This window comes from Lissotriton helveticus, chromosome 6, assembly GCF_964261635.1.
Source record: "Lissotriton helveticus chromosome 6, aLisHel1.1, whole genome shotgun sequence".
Classification (NCBI taxonomy): domain Eukaryota; kingdom Metazoa; phylum Chordata; class Amphibia; order Caudata; family Salamandridae; genus Lissotriton; species Lissotriton helveticus.
In genome coordinates, this window is record NC_136067.1 from 852,771,868 (window position 1) to 852,790,560 (window position 18,693).

The 18,693-nt window shown below is 47.4% G+C and overlaps 1 protein-coding gene across 2 annotated transcripts in view; it reads right to left on the reverse strand.

The window, feature by feature from the left end:
- Positions 1-18,693, reverse strand: part of TBC1D32 (TBC1 domain family member 32) — a 940,667-nt gene that overhangs the window by 200,681 nt on the left and 721,293 nt on the right. For both annotated transcript variants that reach the window (XM_078648467.1, XM_078648468.1), the window contains one exon: positions 13,599-13,668. In XM_078648467.1, the coding sequence (XP_078504593.1) occupies positions 13,599-13,668 (70 nt within the window). The remainder of the gene's footprint in view (positions 1-13,598; positions 13,669-18,693) is intronic.

Consider the following 18,693-nt stretch of genomic DNA (forward strand, 5'->3'; position numbering starts at 1 on the left):
AAAGGAAAACAGAACTAGAAAGTTCTGTGCTAACGTAAGAAACAATTCAGTGAGACCGTCAAAGAAGGATCCCAGCACCGGTTCCTATAAACCAAGAGGAACGTAGTTCCAAGGGTCAAAACAACATGACAACGGTAGAGCATACTGCCTGAAAACACACCACAGTGGAAGCCACAAGAAACAGGGAAGAGTCCACATAAGAACAGGAGCCGCAGCAGGAGGCCCGTGGCTGTAAGAAAAAACACAATAATGTGTATGCCCTAGGACATGTGACAACAGTGGCAGGACCAAAGCAAGAGCCTAGTGCCAACAGAGACAGAGGAGCCACCATTGAGCAAAAGCTCAGGAGGCAGGCATGCAGCAAAACGAATTATAAGGCACCACTGTGAGCGGATAACCTGCAAGGCTATGAAAACACAGATGACACTATCCCGAAGGAAAGAGTAAGCAAGAATGTCTGACACTAAGCCAAAAAGACTTAGTAAACGAGCACCCCAGTGGCGTGTAGAATCCACGATATACACACAAGAGGCAGGAATGTCACCACACATACGTGGAGTGACGAAGTACTAAATAGGGGGTCATGCAAGCGTTGCCACAGCACCGGTGTGCTTCATAACAGGTAAGAATGCAGAAAAAACAACAGGTCCCAGAGGGGGAAGAATCCTGGTCTCCTATGAGACAGGTGGAAACATAGACCACCAGACTATCCATAAAGGATTGAGAGAAGGCACAGACAGAAGCCTGGCGTCAAAGTCTACACCGCCAAAGACCGACACTGTCTATCAAAATGGAGAACGTCGAGAAGAATACACACACAGTAATGCTACCTAAAGAAGTACCTGTGCCAGAGTGGGAGTAGAACTCACACCCAGAAAAAACATCAGGGACGGAGCACAGATCCAGTGGCAGAAAGGCATAGACAAGAGCCACTCCTCGGGAACTAAGAATATGCACAGGACAGAAAGGGACAAACCTGACCCGTGTCCTGCCAGACCATGGATCTCACCAGAGGAGACATCTTACCACATTAGGAATAGTCAGCGTGCATCAAAGTTCCTGGGCGATGAAGAGTAGCAATATGATTGCCAACACATACCCCACATAGGGTAAGGCACAACCCTACAAAAGAAGGGTCCCTCTTGAGACAAGCATGTAGGCAGAGGATTAAAAGAAAGGCAAACACAGCTCAACCAGCTGTATCAGAAAAAGGCTGAGCAGCCACACAACCCAGAACATCTGCAGCCCACAATGGGTAACAGAAAGAAAAGGGGACGGCACATTCACAAAACCAAAGATCCTCCACAAAGATTAAAACCAAGGAGGACATATATATATATATATATATATATATATATATATATATGTAGGAGGCGCCTGACCGCAGAATCAGCTTGGGCGTCAAAAAGAGTGACCCCATTAAATAATAGATCTTTAAGCCACTCCTGAACATGCTCTGGGAAAACGCTATCACGCAAGGCGGCGTATGGCAACCGACCTAGCCATAGTACGACCCACACTGTCTGTGGTGTCCATGACAGACCGAATTGAAAAGTGCGCCATATCATGGCCATCACTGATTAGGCGGGCCAGATCAGCACGAGAGATCCCCGGCAAAGGGAGGAGCCGGTTAACCGCGTCCCAAAGGACAAATGTAGCCCAAACAAATACACACAACGCGTTGAGGGACCGGATTCCCGAGCTGGCGGATGCAAACACATCGCGATCATATGACTCCTCCAGCTCCAGGATGGAGGGTCAAACAGGCGGGGTCAGTAGGATCCGGATCATGTGCCACAGCATGATCCAAGAGGTCCCCCGAGGAGGGCCGTGCCCACAATCCGAGAAGGATGTCAAACAATGACTCCGCAAAAGGTAACAATGGTTCTATGTTCCCTGCGCCCTGGTGGAGAATATCCAGCAAAGGCTCAAAGGACTAGAGACTGAAGGCGGCTCCATCCTTAAAATGTCTGCAGCCCTGCAAACAGCCCTGACGAACGTCCCACTAGCCTCCGTGGCCCTGCGAGGCGGTGAAAGCAAGTCTACAGTAGGTGATAGACGCAAGCTAAACCGGCCACTAAATAGAGGCTCAGCAGCAGGATGAGTAGGCCAATGCTCCACCGGTGCCTGCTCTGGAGAGCAGTGAAATGACTCAGGGAGTGGTGAAACCACCGGGACCACATCCTCCACCACTAAAGCTGGAGACGGTACCGGCGTCGATCAGCGTTGAGGTGATGTCGAGCCAGCGTCGGGAGACCTCGGAAGAGGCCCGGAGTGGAGCAAGCGTCTGCGACCTCCAAAAAGGCCTCGACTGCCCTAATCGAGCCGGCTTCGGCGAACTCCGAAAAAGGCCAAGATTCCTCGAGTCGAGCCGGCATTGGCGACCTCCGAAAAGGCCTTGACTCCTCGAGTCGAGTCATCGACCTCCGAAGAGGTCTTGACTCCTCGAGTCGAGCCGGCAACCTCCGAAGGCCTCGACTCCTCGAGTCGAGCCGGCGTTGGTGACCTCCAAAAAGGCCCCGACCGTCCGAGTCGAGCAGGCGTCGGCGACCTCGAAAATGCCTCGAAATCTCAGAGTTGGACCGGCGTAGACTCGACAGTTCCCGTGGTGGAAACCTGCGGGAAGGAGTATGCCGAAGCGGTGTCGTGCACCGCGCCGCAGCCACCTCCAGCGATGCCGCAGGGAGCCCCGGAAGGCTGTGCGACAGCCCTATGGAAGGGCTAGACATCATAGGATGCCCCTCTTGGCCATGTCCCAACATTGCGGCGACTCGGATGACAGAGTCAGGGCACTTGGTTGGAGCTGAGGGTAAACCCGCCGTTGGTGTCCCAACCTGAGTCCCTCCCCCCTCTGGGGCCTAAAGTCGCGCCAGGGAGGGTGGCAATGCTTACCTGAGGTAGCGAATGATGGCTACTGTGCCGGAACCGACCCCGCTACGAGGACAACTCCGTTGAAGAAGGAGACCTGCGTCGCTAGGGGTCCGTCCGGGACATCCGGGCAGACAGAGCATCATGCGGTGTTCCCGCAGTGATTGCAGCCGCAGTTACGCCAGCGTTGCACTCCACGGAGTCATGGTGCTCTCCCAAGCACCATAAACAGAGTTCGTGAGGGTCCGTCGCCGACATCTGTCGCGAGCAGGACCTGGAAACGAAAGGGCGTCGAAAAGCCCTGCAATAAACAATAACAGGCCTGAGGTATTACTTTTTCTGGATCCGCGTTAGGACGCGGAAAAGAAGAAAACTGACAGCGCGCCAGGAGTGGCTTATATGGCTTCATTGATTTCACTTCCGTGGACGACGTCAGGATGAAGCCAGGCGACGCCACCTCTCGGCGTGCAGAGGTATTGCTGGGAAAAAAAGATTTTCCAGGTACAGTCTGACGCCTGGGGAGATATTCTAAGTTAAGGAATCTGCGGCTAGATGTCTTTATCAGATTGGAGTCCCAATTTAAAACATGAAAACCACATTTAAATCCTTTAAATCGTTGAAGAACCACAAAAGTAGTGGGAGGATAAAGGCATGACAATAGGGGCCGTGAACAGGGATGCCTGATCGGGCAGACAGAGGAGTGCAGACAAGGCCGGTTAACAGCCCTTCACAGGGCCAATGTCACATCTCCTCTGAGCCATGGAAAGAGAAAACTGTAGAACTTGAGATAACTTGGCCTGTAAGGGATCCACACCATTGTCTGCACACAATACAACATATTTTGCCTCATCCCCTGGAAGAGGTGTATGTAGTGGAGGGGGCGACGTGCAGGTAAGATGATGTCTACCACCTATGGTGGCAGCTGAAAGGAGCTCAGTTGTTTCTGTTACATCTCCAAGCAAGAAGGTGGCGGTCTCAGAGATTGGGTGCAGCGCTAGTCTTTCCTGACTGGGAGAGAAGATCTTGCCTGAATGGAATGCAAAGCGGTGAGCACGTGGAGAAGCTCAGAAGGTCTGCATACCATAGCCTTCTCAGCCAATCCGAGCAATGAGAATAACTTTGACCAGGTCTTAGTGAATCTAGCTCAGATCTCGAGGAATCAAGGATATGGGGGAAAATAAAGGAGGCAGCTGAAAGTTCCATCGCAAAAGAAACGCTTCCACCGACGCTCCCCTCAATGGATACTGGGGAGCGCAGAAATGTGAGCAGCACTGAGCATTTTCCGATGAGGCGAATAGGTCAAGTTGAAGAGTGCCCCATTGAGTGAAGATGTCTTGAACTAGCTCCGGCAGGAGATGCCACTCAGGATTGGCAAGATGGTGCCGGCTCAGACTGTTGGCTTTGACATTCAGAGACCCGCTAGGTGATTGGCAGTGAGCCAGATCCTTTTGCGGTGAGTCCAAAACCACAGTCTCAACGCTTCCAGGAAAAGGAGGTGAGAGCCTACTCCCAATTGCTTTTTGGCATACCACATCACTGTCATGTTGTCCATCAAAATCTGGATGAACCGACCAACGATGGAGGAGAGGAAGGCCTTGAGCGCCAGCCGTTCTAACAGGCTGTTGTGAAGCGCCTGCTCCTCTTGATAATAGAGGCCCCATATCTCCAGATCCTCCTGATGAGCTCCCAACCCTAGGGTGGAGTCATCCGTCACCACCATAGTCACAGCTGAGGGAGGGGGAGAGTGAAGGCCATTACTTTTGTGTCAGGTTCGACTGGTTCCCCTACTAAGCAAATTCCACTGCAGTGCTTGGGGTTGGACGAGATAGCGATGGAGTCCAACAGTTCTCTCCTATATAAGCGCTACTGCCTGTGGAGGAACTACTACAGGGCTCTCGTATGCCAACATGCATATGTTTATAGAAGAATACAAGAAGCCAGCAGACTCAGGAGTCCCAGGACTCTCAGGACTGGGATTCTTGTTCCTTGATGGAAGGATGGAATCATTTCTAGAATGTCTTGTACTCTTTGTGAAAGCAGAAGGCACGGAGGAGGGTGGTGTCCAGTACTGACCCTATGAACTGGAGTCATTGTGAGGGTCACAGATGAGATTTGAGCTCATTAATCGAAAAGCCCAGGTCGAACAGCAGAGATGCCATTGACTGCAAATGATGACCAATTCTGGTGAACTGACTTTGAGGAGACTATCGTCCTGGAAAGGGAAAATCAGAATGCCCTGCTGTGTGAGATGGACTACAACCACCGTCATCACCTTCACGAAGACTCAAGGTGCTGATGTCGAACCAAAGGGTAGTAGCACAATATTGGTAGTGTGTAGAACCCACCTCAAATCGCAAGTACTAACAATGCAATCTCAGGATCGGGAGGAGGAAATATGCATCCTGGAGATCCAGGGACATCATCCAGGCTCCAACACCAGTAGAACTTGAGCTAGGGTTCTTCAGGAGCAATTTCATGCTCCTCAGATCCAGTATCATGCATAACTCGCAGTCCATCTTAGGCACCAAGAAGTAACACATGTAACAACCCTGATCCATTTAGTTCTCTGGCATTTACTCCATCGCTCCTTTGGAAAAGAGAGCTGCTACCTCCTGCTGAAGAATGGCCAGATGTTCTGAAGGAGGTGACAGGGGAGAAGGTGGGAGGGGGGAATCCTGATAAAAGGGGAGGATGTAGCCCTTCTCTACAATCTGAAGGACCCACTGTTCCAAAGTAATGGACAACAAGGCCGGAAGAAAGAGGCATACCCTCCGTCCCACAGGCACTGTGTGAGTCTGAGGAAGAGAACTAGGCCTGCTTTCCTGTTGCAGTGGGTAAGGAGGGTTGCAAGGTGGGTCCGCAACTCTTTCCCCATTGTTAGCCCCTGCACTTCCGGATACGCGGGTTAGGCTGCTGTTGGACAGCTGGCTGAAATTGGGGCAAAATATAGATCCTCTCCCAAACCCATGAAGGAGCGAAAAGGCAGACTGTCCTTGTTTGGTGTTTGAAGTTGAAGGCCTAAGAATTGCGCCATGGCTTTACTAGCTTTGAAATGTTTCAACGCTGAGTCAGGCTTGTCATCAAAGAAGTGCTTCCATCAAAGGGACCATGCATTAAACTGGCTTGAACATCGAATAAAAAATCTGACGTCCTGAGCCACGTTGTACCATGATTGAGGTTCCTGTAGATCATGCTACAGAGTCTGCTGTATTTAAACCTGACTTAATGAAGCATCTTGATCCATTTTGTCTATCAGCAATCAATTCCTGGAAGTGGGCCTTCATATCTGCTGGGACATGCAGGAGAATCATCTGGGCAATATCTCATAGTTCATGGTTGTAACATGCTAGAAGACAGTTGGCATTTATTGACTTGAGGCCCATGTTCCCTGCAGAAAAAGCTTTATTACCCCAGGCTTCAAGGTGATTCAACATCTCAACGTCAGACTACTGCGCTGGTGAAGTTTTATTTGGCACTGGCAGTGGTGGAGGTGGAAGATGCGTAAACCACGGCACTGGCTGTGGCACAGAGAAGTGCTGGATTGGAATGGTAGGAAGGATCTGGTAGTATGGCACTGAATGCCGTTGGCTGAAATGGAAGGAAAAGTGGCATGCGCGCCGAGGGCACTGGGCACAAAGGTGTGCCAGTTGGCGTCAACGCTTTTGAAAAAGTGTAAAACAAAGCATTCAAGAATGCCGCAGCATCCAATTCCAGCATTGGGAACTCCAGATAGGATGGACAGCACCAATGGCTCCTTAGGGGGAGGTGGTGGCGCTGAATGTTCTTGATGTGGAGGTCTGTTCAGACTCAGGTTCAAGGGAGGAACAGGGCTGCACGAAGGATCTGCTGGGGTCCGAGGGACAACCTCTGGCTCCGAGGACAAAGAACTGTAGGAGAGGGTGAGAGTCTTGGTGACTTACCTCTGGATCATTTACCTTTCTCTTATACTTTCTCTTCTTCTTACCTGAGAAAGAGGATGAAGAACAATGACAAAAGCATCTTCAATGGGGATTGTGATCCCTCGCCCGGGCCATAAAAAGTTTGGCAATGCGTTCCTTGATGGCCTTAGGATTCATCTAAAGACATGGGGGTACAATTTGCAATCGTGGTCTGAACCCAAATAGCATACACTGACTGTGTGGGGGTCCATGATGGACATCTGTCCCTCACATTCCCTACATGGCTTAAGGACATTTTTTTTGGGCGAAGACATGGTACTGTGAAAAAGAAGTTGTGAGGAAACATTTCTTCAGAGTCTAACCTCCTGATCTACATCAAAGGTGCGGAAAAACAGGAACTGATTTTTTTACACCAGGGAAGGTAAATTATGACCTCGGTAGCGTCACCTGATGTCACTTCCTGTAAGGACTGAGTCCTGCGCAGCCCTACCAGTAACTTCATTGCTTTGATGTTTCCGGTTTCAGTCTCATGCCTGGGGATTGTTCTATAGGTGAGGAATCTGCAGGAAGAAGCATCCATGAGAATGGTCGGTAGGAACAAATGTGGGAGGAGGGGTAACAGTCTGTTGGCGATATTTTTGTTGAAGTCTTCTTATCAATATTTAGCAGAACTAACATTCTGAATGAGGAGCACAGTTCTGACGGTTTGCCTGGTTTGAGCTGCACTATAATCACTGCCTCTTGGACTGAGGGTGAGAGCTCACCTGTGTATAATGGCTCCTTGTAAATATTTAACATATGTGGGGACAAGTAAGTTGGGAAATTCCTTCCAGTATTCAGAGTCGAGCATTCTGGACCAACCACTTTGCCGGTGGCCAGCCATCATATCTCTTGTTGTATATCCTCCACTGTAATGGGGGCATTAGGTAGTTCTTTGATATTTCCCTTTACCTAGCCTAACTCTACTCTGTTAAGGTATTTATATATGTTTTGTGGAATGAAGGTGTTTGTGGCTTTACAGAGAATTTTATAGTGTTTCTTGAAAGTAAGAAGACTATCTGGCAGGATAAGGATACTGACATATTTAGAAATCTTTATATGAAGGATTTAGCGATGTCCTACTGACCTTTCAGAACCTAAGATAAAATGTGACTCAGTCGGTCTCCCTTCCCAGATTTCCTGGCTCATGTGCCTAGTAACTGGATTTCTTGTTCGGTTTCACACAATTCGCGGTGTATCGTTAATGTCAAAAAGTGTCTGGCTCTGAGGATTAAGCGCATCTTCCTTCTCCAGCTCAGCTACTCTGATTTCTATTTGAGTAAGGCCATCTCTCAGGGCTCTCAACACCCTGCCACCTTTGAAATGCGCTTTTCTGTAATGAATAAGTTAGAGGTTTCCCATCTTGCGGCTGCAATTGGAACGGATCCTATGTGAAGTTTGAAATATTTGGGTATGGATGTTTGAATTTCAGTTTTAAATATTGTGTTCCATAAAGTTTCAGGTTGAAATCTCTAAGTCTATCTTCACGATGGGGAGATCTGCTCAGGACCAGAATAATTGTGGTCAGAGAGAGTCCTAGAGAGCATATCCACAGATACAACCAGGGGATTACATATCAGTGTACTAGCATGTAGTGTCCATACGCGGACTCGCACTATAAGATAAATGAAAAAGTAAATTGTTTATTGTGGGGTTGAAGGACACTCCATACATCCGCATAGCATTCATTATGCATGATGCGCCTAAAGTGTTGAGCTGCTTGCAAAAGAGGTTTGATTGGTCTATACAGCTGTGTAGCAAAGAACATATTATAATCACCTCATCAAATAGTGTAAGTCATTTGGCGAGTTTCAACGTTTTGTGTAGAAGTCAGGAGAGTCTGCTTTGGAGCTGCATACAGGATATTCCCTAACTGTCTCTTTTGCGGATAACTATGATGTCAAGGTCATGTTCGTTCGTCTAACGCCCATTTATGTTTTTTGAAGTTGTGTTTTTTTGTGGGTCAAATTTGCTTCCTCCTCTTGACCCAGTAATATGAGCAAAAGTATTTTTGTTGATCCCTTTTTGGGGTGAACACCGACTATGAATTAGCAGTTACATGGCTTTCCTGCAGTATCCCAATGTCTATTTTGTTGGTCCAGATAGTTTAGAACTTGTCATCTGTTAAATACAAAAAACAAGCATTTGCAATGCAATAGGTCTCGCATTTGCGAGAGTTTGAGCTATTGGCATTGTAAATGACAATGCCTTTTATTTGTGTTTTAAAAACCTGCAAGCGGTGCGTAAACACGCAGGTTGTACTTCTAGTCCTTGCTCACCAGAAGCAAGGCTGGCAGTAACTGCACCTCTTACTGCCAGCCTTGCATCTGGTGAGCAAGGACTAGAAGTACAAACTGCGTGTTTACGCACCGCTTGCAGATTTTTAAAACAAGAGTAAATCCAACTAAGAGTCTCTTTTTGTACAATTCTAAGACTATCTGCCAACGAAAAATCAAAACATTAACCACAATTAATCCCACATGACACCAATATAAGCTACCACATTCAATAATATACATAACACCATTCAAGCTTGGTGCCAAATACTGTATGTCAATTGGGCTATCCAGTGCAATGACAGAAGCAGCATTATATCAGATGAGCGGTACGATATGTTAAGCACAGATTTTTAGCTTATTTATTTAAACCACACCCTTAATTACATCAACCACGTCCCTTGTAGAGACCCCAAGTTTTTTCATTCCACTTAAAGCTCTGGTAAGAATACTTCTAAAGTATGTGATAGCATACGTTTCAGTCCTGCAAAAGCACATGCTATTTGATGAGTTTCAAGACCATCAACACGTGCAATTGGGTGCGGTGACACCAGGGCTCTTCCCATGGGCCTGAAATCCACATCCTGTGGCTGCAACAAATGAGTAAAAAAAGACAACATTCCTCTATCCGTACTGAGGAAAAAAAGTTACTAAAAAACAATTGGATCAAACGTCTTGAAATATTTTTAAATATGCTTCTGACACTGCATAGAATAAAGCGATCCTGGCAAATCACCCAAACTGAATACTTAGTTTAGTACAGAGGAGTGAATACATAAAGGCAAAATTAGGCACAAATGCATCGACTGACAGGCTGACAACTACACTTTAAAATGAGCGATTAAACAATGAACTATCTGGAGACAGCCACAAACCTTCTTTGATGATGAAATGATCGAGAGACGTTCCTGGCAATGCAAATATTTATGCACAGGAGACATCATCCGTCCAGCCCCTCACTGACTGTCTGATCTGGTGATGTCTCCATCCCGACCCTGTCAGTCCATGTCACTAGCTATCTCTCTTTCTCCTCATCCTGCTCCCTCGGGGTCATTCACCACCTACCCACTTCTTTCCAATAGCTTCCCCTGTAAGTGTCTGTGTGACCTGCACATCTCTTAGTCACTGGCTGTTTCCTGATGTCTCCTCCTGCACTCCTGCTGCCTAAGTCTTTGGCACTTGCTGTCGTTGACAGCATCTGCGTGCCCTTTACCATCTTGTCCTTTAACTTCCCATGATCCATTAATTCTGATTTCTGGTGATCTCCTGCCGATCTCTTTCTGCCTTGCATTCCAAATGCCTGCCACTGGCAGTCTCTTCCTGCCCTTCTGTATCTGCCTGCCATTTCACACCATAACCCCTGTCAATAGGTGTCCCTGCCTTACCTCCCCTCTCGCTAGCTGTCTCTGTTTACTTCATGCACCACCAACCCCTACTACTACTGGGTGCGTTAGCTACACTGTACCTGTCTTTCCAACACTCCGAACCCTGTCAATTGCTGTTTACTAATATCATTTGTTTGCCTTACCATTTACACAATCCTTTCCTCGGACTGGTGGTCTGTTTACATCATGACCAAGGCCACTAGGATTATGCGGGAGGAGAGGACCGGAAGGGTGGAGCATGATTGACTAAATTATGCATCAACAAGAGGCAAATTATATTGCTGCTTGTGCCCTGATGCAAGCGCTGGTCCGCTGTCAAACTCTACAAAGTATGTTGAAATAATACGAAAGCCCGTCAAGCTGTGTTTGAATGTACTCCACACAAACAGCAGAGGACCAGCTTTGCTGCGTGTGCTCTGATGCAAGCGCTGGTCCGCGGACAAGCTGTACAAAGTATGTTGAAATATCTGTCACAAATATGCATACCTTACGGCTGATTTTAGCGTAAAGTCCCCCAGAACTACCCAAGCAGCAGTGGCTTTTAATTTATCATTAAAGGCCTTCCTTGCATTGTTTTAGCATTAGAACTATATCGTAGAGAATTACACAAAATGTCATTGAAAATATGTATTTGATATATTATTGGGATTTGTCCACGTTTTTATTTATTGTATTTTATTTAGCTGCTGTATGGTTTGTAAAGTCTAGCTCATCGTAATGTAATATCTAAAACATCTATTACACCTAAAATATTTTGCAGAATATTAAAAATTATTTTTGCAGTATTGCGCCGATTATTCGGAATTGGTGTTGACGAGTTGTGTGAATTCTTCAGCTTTTCATTGTGTGCAACCCCTGTTTAAGCATTTTTTACCAGGGCTGGGTACTGAAGCGGAGATCTGGGAGTAGGCTGAGGATATGTGAACGAGGTGGCAGAGAGGGGGGCCTGAGGAAGTTCTCAAATAAGAGTCTGGGAGTGAATGCTAACTTGATGTTTATGTAGTGTCATAGAACTCTACTCGCGTTTCCAAGCACTGTAAATAACCACTCTTACTATTCAGTTTATAGTACTGAATTTACGGAAAGATGAAGATCTAAGTGTGCCCTATTGGTCTTGGTCTCATGACTTCCAGAGCAGAACCTTTGTCAGTGGCAAGTGTTCAGCTCACTGAGCCACCCTACGCTGCTAGCAATGTGTAGTAGTACACAGCCCCATAGGGCGCCCGGGCGAATATTTTCGGATGTTGAAGAAGACCAGGATGCACTAGTCCTTGGTGTGTGTGTGGTCTAGCAGAAGGCATTACACTTCTCATGCGTGCTCTCTCCACAGTTCTCCATTTCTTTGCACTTCGCACACTCATTTCAGCTTTTCCTCTCGCTGCTGTTGCAGTCTTCACCCCTTTTCTCTCGGCCTAGGCTCCCTGACCGCTCCCTATCTAGTTCTGTGTGTTTAATTACAGTTTATTCTGTGTACACAGCACACATAAACTCTCCACAGATCACCTTTGAAAGCCCTGCCGAATATGTAACAGAATAATGTAAACAGCCATAAAATCCAGTTCCTGCATTAACTGTTTACTGAGCGGAGGCTGCAATCCGTGCTGAAACCGTGACCAGGCGCTGCTTCGCAGAATGTCTCCAGTCCGAGTATATCAACAAAGCTTATACCGAGGTGTCCCTACTCAGCCCCCATGTTTTTGATTCCTCACCTGTAACCCAAAACCAGTCTTCTTCCTCGCGCCAGCACTCGCCCTCTGACAACTTCTCCCCACATCAGCTCTTGCATACCAGTGCAAGCTTTCTAGCCCTTCTATGGTGGGAAGTAATCGGAGGATTGATTAAAAGCATGCTGTGTTTAAAAGTGAAAGCAGGCGGAAACCCATTAAAGAAAAGAGGGCTTACAAACTAAAGCAAGCTGTCGCCATCACGCTTTCACTTTAATGAAGGAAAATAACAAGCAAACAAATCCCCCCCGGCCCTCACTTACCTACCTCCGGCCACAGAAACGCTGGAACACGCACACCGCAAGTCGGCCTGGAGCGCGCCTCGGAAGAGACGCGGGAGGACAGGAGCGTGACGCGCGTGAACCTGCACGTTGACGTTCCCGCGCATTCACGGACCTGAGTCGGCTCGTGCCCAGGTTTGGAGCTGCTCGTTCACAGCTCTGACTCCCTTGGCAGGGAGGAAGGCGGCTATAAGTCTCGTTGGCGGCAGCGCTTCGCGCTGCAACGCCAGCGAGACCTAAAAATACTTTAAGCAGGGGCTGGAGGGAACCCAATCGCCTCCACCACTGGTCCTCCTCTCACCAGTATATGCTCCTACCTCATACCTTTGTGTGGTGCATAGCTCGTTTTTTCTGTGCCCCATCCTGTCCTACTTTTTTCTAGGAAATAAAAGCATGCATATCCTCTTCTCTTTGATCTGCTACGCCTCTTCTACCATCACATATGAAATACCTCTTCCATTTCCTCCTATAGTCTTTCAGCCACCTTTCAGCTTTGACAGGACTATCGATGGAGCTTTGATACTAAGGACATAGGACCAAATTCACAAATATTTATCTATGAGCAGCTGTGTCTTACATCCATCTTAGATGTGAGTTACACTCGAATAGCCGTGCCTGATTCACAAAACATTTTATGTGAGTAATTTCCAAGTGTAAGTTATGCTTACTCCCAGGAAATGGGAGTAAGCAAGTCTCCCTGCAGACAAGCCATCAGTAAGTCATATAAAAGCACGCAGTAAAACACAACTACTCGTAGAAAACATTTTGTGAATCAGGCATAGACTTTCATGTATCACTGACACGTGCCTGGACTCAGACAAACTTACCTGAAGAAAAAGCTTAGTTTATTACAACTATTATTTGGTTAAAGGATCTGCTGACCTGTTCTCCCGAGTGAAAAGGCATCAGTGTTTTTACTGGATTCATTCGGCAAAATTACATTGTCGCAGATAGCGTAACAGAGTCTATTCCAAACCCACTCAACGTTACACTTACCCATAATTTCAGCAAGTTTGCTCTTAAAGTTAGAGGCAGCTTGCATTCAAAATATTGTCAATTATGTAAATCAGTACGGGAATTGTATTTGAGGAGACTCAAAAAGTTTACATAAAACAATGTACAGTACCTGACAGCCATTTTTACACCAAGCTGCTGGAGAGGTGAAAGGGATTCATTTTTCACATTTGCTTCAACAACTGAGAAAGAAGTAAAAACAAACACAGATTATGACGTTGTAGGCAGTTCTTGTTTAAAATGATATAAACAAAAGGTAAAATCTTGATACTGGAATGTGTGCTCCTAAAAATACCACACATTTACAAATAATTGTTAATAATGGAGAATACAATTTCAATTCTTCCCAGAAATTACGAAAATAAAACAATTATTGACCAGTGTCCTTTTTAGGTCTCCCCGGGCGATAGCAGCGATGGGCTGCCTCGCCATGTGAGGGCCTTTTGCAATCACTTCTCTCAAAGCCGTACATGCACGCATAGGGATGAACAAAGATTGCTGCTCTCGCCATTTGTCCAAACCTAAAGAACAAGTTACTTACCTTCGGTAGTGCTTTTTCTGGTGGATACAGTATCTGCCTGTGGATTCCTCACCTTATGAATATCCCCTGCACCAGCATTCCGCAGAAGTTTTTCCTAGCTCCCCGCGCCGACAAGGTTGTCACAGCATCCTGGCTCCGCACGCGCCTCTGCATGACGTCACCGGAGCCATAAGAAGACCACGTCGGCGTGATGACATCAGTTCCACCCATTTTTTCTGCGCCACCGAGGCAAAACGTGCGGACCGACCATAGAGACAATGCATACATAGTATACAGAATTCACACAAATACACTCATTGTAAATTGAAATAAGAAAGCTTACATTCCAAATAAGTCAACAATGGACAAATAGAGGTAATACATTCTTGAATAAAGAAAAACATCAAATAAACAATAGCTCATCTTTTAAGGCATAAAAGGGTGGACAACGGGGAGGTGGGTGGTTCAGTGAGGATTACCCAGGCAGATACTGTATCCACCAGAAAAAGCATTACCAAAGGTAAGTAACTTGTTTTTCTGATGGATACATCAGCCTGTGGATTCCTCACCTTATGAATACAATCCCACAGCAGTCCAACCCCCGGAGGAGGGTGTCCACCCTTCCATACCCAAAAATCTTGCAAAACAGAGCACGCAAAATGGCCGTCCCTCCTCACCTCGGAATCCAAGCAGTAATGCTTCGCGAAAGTGTGGAGGGAGGCCCAAGTTGCAGCTTTACAGATGCCCAACACAGGAACACCTCTGGACAAGGCAGAAGTAGACGACTTAAACTGGTGGGATGAGCTCGAATGCCTACAGGAGGCTCTTTACCAGCCAGGGAGTAGCATACCTTGAGGCACAATATGATCCACCTGGATAAAGTGCGCTTGTGCACTGCCTTGCCCTTCATACGACGAGCATATTTAACAAAGAGCTGATCATCTTGACGGAAGTCCTTTGTCCTATCCAAATAGAAGCTAATCGTTCTCTTTGGATCCAAACGAAGAAGCCTTTCCTCCTCCTTGGAAGGGTGAGGGGGAGGATAGAAAGTAGAGAGGGTAATGGACTGTCCCAGATGGAAGGGAGTTACCACAGTAGGCAGAAAAGCAGCCCTAGTCCTGAGTACCAACCTTTCAGCATGTATGGTCAGAAAAGGAGGCTTTGAACTCAAGCCTGGAGCTCACTCAGCCTCCTAGCCGAAGTGATAGCCACTAGAAAGACCCTCTTGAATGTCAGTACTCTCAAAGGATAACTATGCATAGGTTCAAATGTGGAACCCATTAAAAAAAGTTTAAACCAAATTTATCTCCCACTGGGGCATAATAAAAGGAGTGGGCTGAAACATGTTAGTAAGCCCCTTAATAAACCATAAAACTATTGGAAATAAAAAGAGAAGGTTGATCTGGCAAACATAGAAATGCAGCCAAAGCCAACAAATATCCTTTCACTGTGGCCACAGCACAACCCTGCTGAGCCAAATGTAACGAAAAACAAAGAACATCAGGAATATGCGCCTTCAAAGGATCAATAGATTTGTCTTCACACCATCTAACAAATTTCGACCACCTGTAGGAGTAGATAGACTTGGTGGAGTGTCACCTGGCCGATAAAATAACATACACCACATCAGGCAGGAGAGAAAAAGAATTCAAGTTGCCCCGTTCAATCTCCAGGCATAAAGGTGCAGGCTCTAGAGGTGAGGGTGTAGAACCTGCCCCTCCATCTGAGAGAGGAGGTCTGCCCTGAGAGGGAGACAGAGCGGAGGGTGCGACGGAAGGTGAAGAAGGTCCATGTACTACACCCTTCTTGGCCAGACTGGGGCGATCAATATAACTTGGGCGCAGTCTAGGCGAATCTTCCTCAGAACCCGAGGAATCAAGGGTATGGGAGGAAACGCGTAAAGGAGTTGCAAGCTCCAAACTCAACTGAAACGCGTTCCCCAACGCTACATGCATCGGAAACTGGAGACTGCAGAATGACGGGCAGTGCACGTTCTCGAGAGTGGCAAACACGTCCACCCGAGGAGTTCCCCACGACTGGAAGATGTGTCGAACTACCTCCGCGGATGAAGCCTCCACTTGTGGTCGGTGGAGAACTACCGACTGAGACTGTCCACACGTACGTTCAGCACCTCGGCCAGATGATTTGCCATCAAGCAAATCCAACGGTCCTGAGCCCAGGACCACAGCTGCAACACCTCTCTGCAGAGACGGTACGACCCTACTCCACCCTGCTTGTTGACATACCACATAGCGGCAGTGTTGTCCGTCAGGACTTGAACCGACTGACAGCAGAGGGAAGGGAGAAAAGCCTTGAGCGCCAAACGTATCGCCCACAATTCCAGAAGGTTGATGTGAAGCAACCTTTTCTCTGGAGACCAAAGACCCTTGATCTCCAGATCCCCCAGATGAGCACCCCACCCAAGGTTAGAGGCATCCGTTATCACTGTGGCCACCGATAGAGGAAGGTGGAAGGGCTTTCCTTGAGAAAGATTGCCCTCCACACTCCACCAAGACAGATCTTCTGCAGCTTCTCTGGAGATCCTGACTGACTCCCTGAGATCTCCGTTGTGCTGATACCACTGCCTGCGGAGACACCACTGGAGTGCCCTCATGTGCCAGGGTGCATGGTTGACCAACAGGATGCAGGAAGCGAACAGAATGAGCAGGCGAAGGTCCTTCAGAACCGGAACAACCGTTCCATTGTAAAACAAGGGAATAATTTCCTGAATGTCAAGAATCCTTTGCGGAGGAGGGAATGCTCGACACACAGTGGTACCCAGTACTGCCCCTATGAACAGGTTGCGCTGTGAGGGCACCAGGTGAGACTTGGGTACATTTATCGAAAAACCCAATTTGTACAACAGCTGGGTTGTAACCTGCAGATGATGACTCACCATCTCTGGAGACTCTGCCTTCAACAGCCAGCCGTCCAGGTAGGGAAAAACTGGAATCCCCGACCTCCTGAGATGGGCAGCCACCACTGCCATCATCTTGGTGAATACTCAAAGTGCGGTAGTAAGACCAAACGGAAGGACCGCAAACTGGTAGTGTTGCGACCCAACCGTTAAACGGAGATACTTCCTGTGCGACTTCAGGATTGGGATGTGGAAATACGCATCCTGCAAATCGATGGACACCATCCAGTCCTCTTGTTGCAGCGCCTGAAGAACCTGCGCTAGGGGGAGCATCTTGAATCTCTCCTGCTTGAGAAACAGAGTCAAGATTCTGAGGTCCAGGATAGGAAGTAATCAGCCATCCTTCTTGGGGATCAGGAAATACCAGGAGTAGCATCCCTGACCCCTTTCCTGCTCCGGAACCACCTCTATCGCACCTTTATGTAACTGGGTAATAACCTCCTTCTGAAGGAGAAGCAAATGATCCTCTGTGCAAAACCCCTGGCAAGGAGGGTAAGGAGGAGGAAATTTACCGAACGGAAGGGCGTCTCCATTTTCTACAAGATCTAAAACCCAAAGGTCCGAAGTGATTCAATTCCAAACCTGCAGAATTGGGTAAGCCGTCCTCCTACGGAACCCACATGATCCAGGGTGGCAGATTTAGGGCTGCTTTCCTGCATTACCAGGAGGGGTTGGGGAAGTAGAGGAGGAGGAGGAGGAAGAGGGTTGACGTCCAGCTCCACGAAGGCGACCTCTGCCTTTACCCGTGTAGCTCCTATACAAGGGGTTCTGTTGCTGTTGCTGAGGCTGTCTGGATCCATGAAAGGAAGACTTCCCAAAGCCATGGTATCTTTTATATTCATAGCCTCTTGACTAAGTCTACAGACCCAAAGACCTCGCCGTTGCCTTACTGTCCTTAAATCTCTGCAGGGCAGAGTCCTCCTTTTCACCAAAAAGCTTGGAACCATCAAATGGCAAATCAATAAGAGCAGCCTGCACGTCAGGAGAGAACCCAGAAGATTTCAATCATGCATGCCTCCTTGCCGCAATAGACGAGCCCATTACTCTAGTAACAGAATCTGCTGTATCCAGACCAGGCTGGATAACCTGGTGAATGGCCGCTTGAGCATCCACCAACACCTCACTCAGATTCCCCTTGTCTTCCTCAGATAAGTTAGGGAGAAGCTGTTTCGCAGAGTCCATTAAAGCATGAATGTATATTCCCAAGAGACAAGTGGCGTTGGTAGATTTAAGTGCCATACGGGCCGAAGAAAATACCTTTTTCGTATGATTGCTCAAACTTCTTAGAATCCCTGTTTGCGGAGCCTGCGAAAATGCCCCTGTTGACTGCTTCAAGCTAAAATGGATCTCCAGGAGCAGGTCTATACCTTCTTGAGACTGACCTCGAAACTGCAGGACCTGAAAGAGGATTGCGCCACATATCAATTATTGGCTCAGTCAGAGCATGATTAAATGGTAAAAGTGGCTCAATCACCGAAGATGGCGAATGAAGCACTTTGGTGAGAAGATTAGGCTTATACTCCGCTACAGGGAACTGCAAGTCCAAAAGTTCCGCAGCCTTCCTAATAACTGTATGATATGGAGCAACATCCTTAGAGGGAAAAGCCTTTTGAGAAACAAAGTCCCACTCGAGAGAAGTATCAAGCCCACTTGCCTCACACAAGTCCTCGAACACATCTTCTGAATCATACAACTCTCCTCCTCCCTCTCTTCAGCCTGGTACTGCTCCTCTTCCAACAACCTCTGCGCCTCTCTCCTCGAACACATCTT